Source organism: Eretmochelys imbricata, chromosome 10, assembly GCF_965152235.1.
Source record: "Eretmochelys imbricata isolate rEreImb1 chromosome 10, rEreImb1.hap1, whole genome shotgun sequence".
In the NCBI taxonomy this organism is placed as follows: domain Eukaryota; kingdom Metazoa; phylum Chordata; order Testudines; family Cheloniidae; genus Eretmochelys; species Eretmochelys imbricata.
In genome coordinates this window covers 72,514,939-72,527,147 of record NC_135581.1, presented here as the reverse complement: position 1 = coordinate 72,527,147, position 12,209 = coordinate 72,514,939, and the positions used below count along the sequence as shown (strand labels likewise).

The 12,209-nt window shown below is 43.1% G+C and overlaps 1 protein-coding gene across 1 annotated transcript in view; it reads right to left on the bottom strand.

Annotated features, from left to right (window-relative positions):
• SLCO3A1 (solute carrier organic anion transporter family member 3A1) overlaps positions 1-12,209 on the bottom strand; it is a 207,348-nt gene that overhangs the window by 167,706 nt on the left and 27,433 nt on the right. Inside the window, exon 2 of the mRNA XM_077828187.1 lies at positions 7,068-7,533. Within this exon, the coding sequence (XP_077684313.1) occupies positions 7,068-7,533 (466 nt within the window). The remainder of the gene's footprint in view (positions 1-7,067; positions 7,534-12,209) is intronic.

The window sequence follows — 12,209 nt, the reverse complement described above, 5'->3', positions numbered from 1 at the left end:
AGGGAATCCTCAGTGTCTACCAGGCCACTGCCCTGGAACACCAGGAAGGGGAGTTTACCCACTTCATTTTTTACCAGTACATCACTGGATCCCTACCCTGAGGAGCTCATACTGTCTGAGAGACAATCAGATAGAGATTAAGGGGAAGGAACAGGGTGCATGTAGACAAGCCAACTAGAGTCACTGTAGATGGCATGACGGAAGTGGACTTTTAGAGGGTCTTAAATATGGACAAGGCAGAGGTCTTGTGGATGAGTTCAGGGAAGTAGGACCAAGCATAAAAGGGCCACAGGAGAGAAGGTACTGATGTGAGTGTGTGGGATATTGACAAGTGGATGGGTCAGGGGTGAGGAGAACATGGGCAGGATGGAGGGGGCTGGGAGCAATTGGAAGATTCGGCAAGGGCGGGGCAGAGATTTCAAGGTGGCCAGGAGCTTAAATTCAATGCAGCGGCATCTCAGCCCACCCAAATCGCACCCCCACTCCGCTCCCTGACAGGAGCGCTGGGCAGGTGCGCGGAACGGGGCAAGTCCCCATGCCTAGACCCTGGTCCCCAGCAGGAGCGCTGGGTCTGACCCATCTACAGTGTTAACAAGACACCATACTTTGGATAATGTGTTACATAAGGAAACATGGGAACCAATTTCCAATGGAGCTCCTGGGCAGATTTTCAAGTCTTCAGCTCCTATTTAGGCACCTAAATAAGGGCCAGACTTTTCAGAAGTACTCTGTGCACCCAATAGCAAATACTGCAAAATGTATGGCCAGATTTGCAAGGATGTGATGAGCTCATTTGACAAATCTGGCCCTTATTCAAGTGCTCAGTTTCACAAAAATATATTTAATTTAAAAATCTGATTGTTCATCAAAAAAAGTGACAGAAATTTTTTGACCAACCCTAACATAATGAACATATAAGATGTATGGTCTTGAGGTTCACAGTACTTGCTTAGCTTGCTAAAGTGACCTCTCAAATAAAAACATGTCAACATTTTGTGTTGTAATACAAAGCAGTGGTTGCCAGAACACAAAATCTGATGCCCTTCTATATTCAGCATCCTATGCTTTGAACTGGCCGTTAACCCATTGCCACAGTTACTGATCTGCAGGTTTAATACTGGTCAATAAAGAAAATACTTCTGTTTCTCCCAGGCGCAACGGTTGCTGTCTTTTTGACGGACACGAACTAATTTGAGTGGGTTTTCAATTGACATTTATCACTGAAGACTTCAGGATTCAAGCTACTTTATATTGGTCTTCCCTGTGTTGCAGCTCAGCAGACTTGAGCTGGTGCTTAAATCAAACAAGAGCTCACACAAGACGAGTATCGGCACTTCTTCGGAACTTAAAAAAAAAAAAAGGTTTCACACAGTCACATGGAAAATAAAATAAAAAGATGCTAAAACTGCAGGAATGAAAGTGAATAATGAAAATAAAGGGCCCAATTCCCGCCTGCCTCATCTCATCATTTATACCTGTGCAAAGTGGATGGAGAACACATTGAAATCAATTCTCCACTCACACACCAGGGACGGCATTTACCTTGCCCAGGTGCCAGTGACTACATATGGTGCAAGGACATGGAGTTTGGAAGATGGAACTAGGAGGGCCTAACTGGACCTGTCCTATTTTCTCCCTCCCCTCATTCTCTACTTTCCCTGCAGCATGACAGGAGTGTGCCTGCTTTCTGTGCTCAGAACTGCTCTGCACCATTCTGGAAGTGCCTTAATGCAATTCTTCCGTCTTCCAGAGGGGATCCACTCTTGCAAGCCTGTGGGAGATTTACAGTGATGGGAATCCTGAATTCAGAGGACATGTCAATAAAGAAACCAATGTTGGGGAAGGACAAATTTTGGGGCCATCTCAAACTTAATACATTAAGGGCCCAATCTGGTGCCCAATGAAAGGAACGGAAAGCCAGTGCGATCTGATGTAGTCCCTTTAATTTTCTATATCAAGAGAATGATTTAGATAGTAATAATCTCCTGAATGCATGTAGCATCTTTCATCTCTAATTATGCCAAGTCATATGCTGACTATACAAAGGTCATTCACTCAGCTTCAAAAGGCAACAATTACTGGGGTGAAATGGGGCAGCCTTTAATGGCAACTTTATGCAACAGTTAAGTAACCTTCATCCACTGTCACGCAGAAGGACTTTAGGGAGATGGCTTATTTTACTTTAAGATGGAATTTTGCCAGGATATACAAATTAATGTCTAAACTGCTGGATGTTTAATGATCACAAAACACTCCTCCAGAAGGCAGCAAGTTTAAAACGATAAACAGGGACTTACATAAATATGTTTTCCCCAATTATACTATATGTCCCATATGGCATCCAATCCTTCTAGTAACAAAATCCCCATTGGCTTCAGTAGTGAAGATCAGACCCATGGGCAGCAGAACAGTATAAACACAGAATTCCTCATAATAAAAGCTGTTAGCAGGGGTAATGGGAGAGAATCACACTATTTAGAAGTTAACATTTATTTTATAGAAATAATTTACCGTTTGGAAAAAATGGATATCATGAGGGAAGCGTCACTGTCAGTGAAGGTAGAGGAATAATGAGCTATGCAGGTTCCCCTGGGGGGAATTCCCCATCCAAAATTGTTTCTTTATGATGACTACAGAGAAACATACATGTAAAGTAGGTAAACTGCTTTGGAACTGCTCCCTGGCTTGGAATCTTTTGAGAGGAAATCAGATTTGTTTTAAAGAGATGAAACAGTATGATGTTGGATAAGAAAAAAAAGCAAATAAACAAGCACTGAATCAAATGCCTTTCACAACCTCAATGATCTAACAGGTTTTGTTTTTTTAAATCTCTTTGGCTCCCTTTGCTATTGTCATGACCTTTGAGCTAAATGAACTCTTGGTAGATGAAATGAAAGAATTTGTATCCCGTCATTAGTAGGAAAAGATATCAAGAGACAGCAAAGCCTTGTCTATGTTAAGGCAAAACTGTCTTTCTTTTAAGAATCCTTGTATGGAGTGGGGATCTCTGATTTGATATTCCTTCAGTTACCACTAAGTTCCTCCTTCTTATTTTCCTAGGGCTGGTTACTTCAGCAACAGTCTGTTTGCGATTGGAAGCAACATGTTGCATGCATCATAAACCCAAAGCACTGCTACTGTCTCTAGAAATTTGAAATATAACATAGCAGGAGCCGATCCCAATGAGATATCCTTCTGTTAGCATTTCACCCCTCGCTCTTTGCGAGGATGAAATCCAAAGAAGGTCCACCTCTGGCTCAGCAAGGTGCATATACATGGGCCCAGCTTTAACCACCCGAGAAGTCCCATATTTCAATGGGAATACACACATGCTTAAAGTTAGGCACATGTTTATGTATCTTGCCAAGTCAGGGCCTTGGACACTCTCCCCAACTCCATGTGTCAGATTTTCCAAAAGTGGAGGGGGGGAAATTGTGCATGCATAAATTTGCACTCTTAAACCTGTAATGGGACCCACATGGAATCCCACTGAAGTCCATGATGACGAACACAGGCGCAAGGATCTGCCCGCATGGATCCAACTGCTGGATCAGGGCTCTAACTAGGACACACACTTTTCACAATTGTACATGCAGCTGTGGTCAGGGTAGCTAATTAAACAACTTCATATGTGCATGTAATGACATATCTAAATTTTGTGGGACTATAATACACTAAGTTTGCAAAGTGTTTGTATTTTAGATCCAATGGGACTATTCACGGAGATGGTACAATTAAGCATATGCATAAGTCTTTGAAGGTTTTGAGCCTAGACAGAATGGTCTAAATTCATCCTTTTCTCCATCGCCTTCAGTGGAGTTACACCAGGAATGGATGGCCCGTGAACTGCAATATCTGTATCATTATGTAGTAACAAATTTCCAGCCCTGAGGCTCACACAGTTACATTCCTAATTTGTTTATCCTTCCCTTAATTCTATCAGGTTTCATGATAGTTTTCAAATCCATGCTCCACTCCCCCCCTGCCCCCCACACCTCATATTATGGTGGAGTTTCCCCACCACAAGCGTTTCCCAAATGTCAGTTTCTCACTAGATAGGTGGCATTAGACACCTTCTACAGTTACTTGCCAGAATGTCTCACTCTTGTGCAACATGAATGAATAGAAATAGACACAGTACACTAGGACAGTTCCATCCGGTTCACTGTATGAGCACTCTTGAAGGAATTCTTATCCTTTCTGGTCAAGTCAGGGGTGAGCAGATATTAACTAATACCTAGGAGTCAGATAAATGCTTTGCCTAGCTCAATCATAGACCAGACACAATTTGCACATTATTGAAGTGAGCCATATGGCAAAAGTTACATAGTTTGGCCAAGAAATGATCATCTCTTTGCAGCTGTCTAATGTGACAACATGACTGTCTGGACTATCATTATTAATTAGTTTCTCTCCTATGGCAGTAATCTGTGTTCACTTTACTCCTGATTTAAAATTATAGAACTTATCCCAGGAATCTCTTATCCTGGATGCATACAGCACAGCCCCTACAGAGTGAACACTTTATTATAGGAGAAGAAGGTTGGTATAAAGTACTGCATAGTGACAATAAACAGGGAATAACTGAGGGTGTATAACACAATGGAGAATGAACCAAGGTCTTTTTGCCAAGGTCACTGAAAATTCCATCATTTGACATCACTGAAAAAGTCAACTAAATTAAAAGCTGAACAAATAATTCACAATCAGTATTTTATCTGAAGAATTTAACCTTCCTTCCTGCTAGTGACAAATACAAAGCAGATCCAGATTCCTTCTTGTTTATTTTATATTCATATTTATTCAGAGAATGATTTTCACTCTTTTACTCTATGAATTGATCACAGTCTGAAGAAAGCATTCGATAAACAGTATTTAACAAGCCAAGTTGTGATGCATGGATGCGATGGGTCAGAAATTACTCATTGATACTGCTGGTCCCCGACTGAATAAGTGCACACACATTTCTGGCACAAATAATCACATTTTGAACTGCTAGGAATGAGTTTTCAGGAACATTCATGCCAGTTTAACAAAAACACGCTGTTTGCAAAAAGTGAAAACCAAAACAGTTGGGAAGCAAGTTTATGAGGAAATTCAAATGATTGTTGAGTGGACTTTGTTTTGTCAGTATTTTCCCAGCATCAGTTAAACCACCAACTCTTTAAAGGTTATGTTAAAGCAGCAAGTTTAATGTCTCAAACAAAATTCCTGATAGCACCTCCTCCTTACCACCCTGCGCACATACCCCTCCCCAGTCCCGATCTCAGAGCTGTCATATCTATCTTGCCAATGTATCTACTCCACTGACTTAAGCAAATTGCTAATTTTTCAAGATATTTCTTTATGATCAATGATTCTGAAATCGTTATAAGACTTAATTTAAACTCCTGGTTTGTGGCATTGACAGAGTTGCTCCAGTGAATTCAGCTTTGTATTTACCTTGAGGCCCTTTGTTATCCTGTATTTTACACACAAAGTGATATATTTCCAGTCCTCTTTATACAGTGGAACCCTCACACAAAATTCAAGTAAAATGCTCAGAGCATAAAATTCCAGTGTGGGGAGCTAAATGCTGAAATAATGATTTTATGACCACTTAAGGAATGAATGGGCTGTGCCGTGCACATGCTGGAACCTTATTAAGTAGATGCAAGAGGCATTAATCTAGGAGAGGACTACAACAGCCAACCTATCCGATCGGTGTCCCCGCTGTTTCACTAAGTTTGATATCATGGGACATATTCAGAAATGGCAACAGAAGCTGAGCAGGGTTACCCGAGTGGTGATTCCAGCCAGGTATATTTTGTTCTATTTGGTAACTCAACTGGAGAGGTCATAGCAAGGGTGGTTTGTTGATGGGATTGTCTTTTGGCTTCCAGTCAAAGTAGGTCAGGGGTGAAGTTTCTGTAGCCATTAAATACCATGCTGAGGGACACAAGAAGAACACAGGCAGGCAGGCAAATTAGATAAGCAAATGCCTCCGTGCTTTGCTGAATTGGGGCCAGCAGAATTGGTGGCTAGTTACTACTGAGTCCTATGGAAATGGAGCAGATATAGACAACAGATGGACACAGAGTCTAGAGGCTTTCAGAGGACAACTTCACTCACAAAGTTTTCTGAAGCACAGTCACTGAGGGTTTCCTCGCAGAAACCCATGAGCTCTTTACCCTAAGGCCAGGATATTTCAGTTGATAACCAAAACCGAGCGTTACCCCTGAACATGTAACATCATACAACTAACTCCAAGCTGCCTGAGATAGAGTGAGTAATTTTGCAACATGATCACCACTATTGGGAGTTAGATGCCTAACTCCCCATAGATCACAATAGACTTACCAGCTTTGCCATCCTGCACCCGTATCGGTAACATTTTCTGGGGTCTTTCCACAAGATGCTGAGTAGGAGCACCTGCTCTACAAAGAGAACTTTGTCTGTCAGGGGTGTGTGCTCAGAATAGCTTTTCTAAGGAATTATTAGAAAACTTGCAAGGAGAAATGTCCCCTTGCATCCGGTGCCTTCATAGAGTAATCATTAGACATGTCAACTAACACGCTATGGAGGCAGCTAGGGTATGCTGGATAAGGTGGTTAATTACTGTCTTATGAGCTACTTTGATGTTCACCCTGTCTTTGATGTTCTGCAGCTAAAGCTCAACGACAAGTGACCAATATCATTGGAGTTTAAGGGACATGGGAAATTGCTATGAAAAGAAATACCAAGGGAACATCTTTCCTAATCATCCACTGCCTCATTATGACTGCCAACCCAAAGGATGACAACACATCACCAGCTTTCTCTACTAAGAGCGAAGACCCCTGCATTTCTCTGCCATGGTATTTTAAGTGGAAAGGGACAGGGAGGGCACAATGGTTATAGGTGGCAGAGAGATGTTTCTTGTAGTAGTTAGTTCTTGGTAGACCAAAGCCAAGGTACCTTCACAGACATAGAAGCACAGAGAAGAACCTCAAATTCATCCTTTCTATTGATGCCGGAAAACCAGACAACAGAATGAGCCGCAATAGCAGGAACACCTCAAGTGCATTCAAGAAACTTCAAACTCTTACCTATATACAGGGAGGAATCTTTCCGTCTCACGTGGTCATCGATGTAGGAAACTCCTAGTGGCTGTACAGGGGTAGCACCAATGCCTAGGAGGACTTGCGCTCCAATGAGAAGCAAGTACATCATGTTGGTGGTAGTCCTATTCCTGCAGATAAGATCCGGGTCTGGTCCCTCGTTGCTGGTGGACCCGTTGGCAGCACATACATCCCTCCCTTCAGCCCCCCAGCGTATTTCCCCAGATTCATATTCGTACTGATGGGTCAGAAATTCAGGCAACGCAGAAAGGAGGGCGCCCAGAGCCATGACTATTCCTCCGCATCCTATCAAACGTGGCCTATGCCCCCGGGCTCCAAAGTAGCTCACAAAGAGAATGAGGGCCAGGTTCCCAATCTCAAAGCTGCTGGCTATCACCCCCACATCAGCGCTCTGCAGGTTGAATCGCCGCTCCAAGGTAGTTAAAACACTCACCTACAAAGAGAGAAATCCAGAGACAATTACTTAAAGAGCACATAACCTACATAACATAAGAACGGCCTTACTGGGTCAGACCAAAGGTCCATCTAGCCCAGTATCCTGTCTTCTGACTGTGGCCAATGCCAGGTGCCCCAGAGAGAATGAACAGAACAGGTAATCATCAAGTGATCCATCCCCTGTCCACCCTTCCCAGCTGCTGACAAACAGAGGCTAGGGACATCATCCCTGCCTATCTTGGCTAATAACCTGTATTCTGTTTACTCCATTTGCAGATCTTGCCATGATGACTCACAGCTGTTAGTATGTTTGGGCCTGATCTAGAGCCCAGGAAAGTCAATAGGAGTCTTTCCATTGATTTCAGTGGACTTTGGATCAGGCCATTACACTGCAAGTAGTCCCTTGGAACGTCTGCCTGCTTGTGAAGCAAGGGGCTATGGGACATGATCAAGGGTGCTAGTATAATCAGATGCTGTATTAGCAGCACTAGGCAAGGCAACCACAATGCCTTCTAGACCTTGGTGTAAGACCACAGGCAACATTTTCAGAAATGCTTGCATGACTTACGCACCTAAGTCACATTCACAAAGAGGGTTGGAGTCCTAAAAGCCAAAGGTTCCCAACTCCCATAGGCACTTTATAAACATTGACCCCAAAGTTTGAATCTGATTGGGTGCATGCATATCATTCAAGCACATCCTTAACACTGAGCAGCACAAGAGGTGAACCCCTCAAACTCACCCATGTTCCTCAGTACTAGTTTGAGTTCCCATCAGAAGTAGATATGTTTTGGAGGAGCTGGTGTGTGCGGAGAGCTCCTTTCTACTGTGTACTCTGCAAAGCTGAATTGCCTGTTGTCAAGGGCTGGCCTAACTTTTCACCCCTCCCCTTTTGGGACTGTGGTTTTAACACTGAAACCCAACTCTCCCATGGAGCAGTTGAAGAACGCACACCAAAGCACATATCAGACAAGCTAGGCACCTGATCCCTTTCTGTCTGAACTCATGGCCTTGCTGACACACTGACACTTGGCTCACACATTGGCAGCGTGTCACATAACTGACTCAAGAAGCAGCCACAAAGGTAAGGAGTTGAGCCCCCAGAGAAAGTTTCTTTGCAAAATAAATAAAAATTAAGTTGAACAAACATTTTAAAAGAATCTTTTACAGATTTATTAATAGCTGGGAGCTTCACTTACTGACAAGACAATTTCAAAAGAGATAGGCCAATTAAGATTTACACAATGCAAAGAAATACACTTGTGGGTTTTATGCAACATCAGTTTAGAGCCAAGAAGATGCAGCACTGGGTACAACAACTGCTCTCTGCCACGCTCATGGAAGAAATCCAACATACTTTTATTTTCATGGTCATGTCTCCTTAAAAAAGACAACCCAATTCCATCTTGGAAACAGGGTGTCTGGTTTTTTTCCTCAGAGATGGAGATGATATTTTTAAGGTCATCCTAAGACATGCAGTTAGGATTCAAATAAAAAAAAGTGATAGCGATCTCATAATATAAGACAGCCCCTGGACAGTATAAAAATAGTCTCCCAGTGGAGGCGGTCAGAATGTTTGCTGATATACCTCAAAAAGCAGGAAATGTTCTGTCCAACTTTAAAGTATTCTGACAGCAGCTGTCCTCTCAGGGCAGCTAGACCCTATTAGGATACACCAGGATGCTGTTATGCCAAAGAAATGCCTCTTGGCAATAAAATGGACGAACAGAATAGCCTACTTCTGTTACTTTACTTGTGTGAAAGATAAGGACCTCGGGTTCCTGGACATCCAAAGACTCCAGTATGAAAAACAATTTTCATCATTTCTTCAGCTGCAACTGTCCTCCCCCAAATCCAAACCACTATTTTTTTTTGGTGCTAGTGACTTAGTGCCCCCTTTCTAATGTACCAAGAGCTGCATTTAGGCATCAGTATAATAGGCAGCCCCCATAGTGCACGACAGTTAGGAGACACCACCATGGTCACTCATCTGCAGGAGGTCAGTAAAATGCACCTTGCATGGGGAGAGACCAATCTCTATGTGGGGCCTCTAAGAGCAGCCATTATCGGGATCCTCACTGAAGTCAGCACAAACGATTCTGGAAATGCTTTGGAGTGAAAGTGATGGTTGCCAGAACCAAGCACCCCAAATCTAGGGTGCACCTAGGGCCAAAATTCTAATGATTACATACCTAAAGGATCAAACACATGATCAAGGGCCAACTCCCATGAGACGCTGACTATAAGCAGTAGGCTGGCTCTCCATAGACATTCTGCAGCAGGAAAAGGTCAGGTCAGATACTGAGTGGGGCTGGATTTGAAGGGGTCCACTAGTACTATTTGCATATGGAATGTAAGACAACATGAGGGAAAAAATCAAATCCCATGCTTCAAGACAAAGTGATGGAAATATTTTTTCTCTGTACCCCAGAAATACAGCATTAAACAACTGGGTAAGTGCATTATGGAAGGGAGGGGACTGCTCATCATTCTCTCAAGCGCTGGGGTGAACACTTAAGAGGCAGGATGCCTGATGAGATGAAACAGTGTGATTCAAAGGGGAAACTGCTGTTCTGAGATACACAGCACGCCGAGGAACCCTCTCTAGTAAATGCAGCTTCTGCGCTCAGACAGCCAGAACTTGAATTCAGAGTCCAACCCAGAATCTAAAAGAGATGGTATTGTTTCCACATCCTCTGTGGAAACCATAACCCCCATTGTGACATCCTGACACCCCAATATTCACCACTGTCATGTAATTAGGATATGCTTTATACAAAGTATGCCTTGTGAGGTGTCATTCTTAAAGTCTCAACAGTAATATCTCGTTGGATTGTATGTGCTATTGTCATATGTGACGTTATGAAGTTTGGCTATGTATGTGTCGCTGAAACATGTCCTGAGGTTGAAAACACCCACAAGCAGCCTTTCAGGTACAAGAGTAAAGAGGCCAAACGATGTTAATGGCTTACTGAGGAAATGCGCACAAGCACAAGGATTACCCCAGGAATTGTGTACAATAGAAACCTCTCAGAGTTAGTTCCACACAATGGGAACTGTTTGACCTATGTCACAGCAAAAGAGCTTTCTAGCAAGTGGGGAGAAGATATAAAAGGGGGACAATGACATTATGGGGGAACCTCACACTCCCTACAACACACCTGGAAACACCTGAGGAACAAAGACTGAACTGTGGGAAGTGATGGTCCCAAGCTAGAAGGGTCTTTAGACTGTGTATGAAAACCTGGGAAAGCCCAGGCAACTTGTGCCTTAAGAATCTGCCATCCTGCTTATCACTCAGGGTGAGAATTTGTTAATTTATATCCTACCTATTTAGTGTATTAAACTTAGTCTGTGTGTTTTGTTTTATTTGCTCACTAATCTGCTTTGTTCTGTTTGCTATCCCTTATAATCACTTAAAATTTAGCTTTTGTGGTTAATAAACTTATTTCTTGTTTATACCAAAACTGAGTTTGTGCAATTCATATCTGGGGGTTGGGGGTGGGAAGGGGCAAAAAGCTGTGCTTATCTCCCTCCACATTGAGGGATGGGGTGATTTTTATGAGCTTGCATTGTACAGAGCTTTCTATACAGTGCAAGACAATATTATTTTGGGTTTACACCCCAAAGGAGGTGTGCACATCAGTACTGGGTAAATCCCCGAGCTGATCCTCCCACACAGAGATGATTTCAGTCTGTGTCTGCAGCTGGGTGTGGCCTTCCCTGTGTGTGTGCTAAAGAAGGCTTGAGGGCCTGGCACAGCAAGGACAGGGTGAGGAAGCCCAGGCTCGTAGAATGGGCAGGCTCAGTGGGACTCCAGCATATCTGGTGGCACCCTGAAAGGGGGGTCCAACCTCTCACACCCCTTTTAAAAGGGAGGAGGGGCAGGTTCCTTTAAGATTTATAAGCAACTCTCAGCAAGAGGTATTGTGTCCATTATCCCATTTCCTATCCACCTACAGCTCAGGAAACTTGAACAATTATAACTCTTTCCCATTATACCTTTCATCTGAGGAGTGCAATACAGTTTGCCACAGTAACACCTGCCCATCATCTCCATCTTATAGGTAGGGAAGCCAAGGCACACAGCAGTGATGATTCCCCCTACGTGCACTTTATACATTTCTTGCTCTTAAAAGACACTTTCTAGAGAATTTACCCTTCCTCTGGGATCAGCACTTCCATCTGTCCAGAGATGTTTTTTGCAGTAATACAGAAAACACTTCTCTAGAGCTTCTCTTCTGGAGATCCCCCCTTGCCCTATGGGGCAGATCAGAATAGAAGTGACAATTCTTAATGTGTGTAAACTGAGTCACAGGTAGCCAAATTAATCAACGAGGCAAGTATGAGGACGAAGTTACTTGAGTTACAAGGTTAAAGTCAAAGGGAGAGTTTGCAAAGGTCAAAAGGCAGTGAGGGTCCCCAACTATCCCTTGTGCCTTTGTCAGTCTCTCCCAACAGGATCCAACTTTGCTGTCTAAATTTAGTCCCTAACCACCCACCGATATTTAAGCACCTAAAAAAGTGGCCTGATTTTCAAAGATGCAGAGAGTCACCTCCTCCTGAAGTCAAGATGCCCTGTGGAGTACTGAACACTGCACAAAGTAAGGCCTGATTTTAAACAGTTTAATGTGAAAATTCCAGCTGAGGTAACTTTCAGAGCAGGCCAATGGC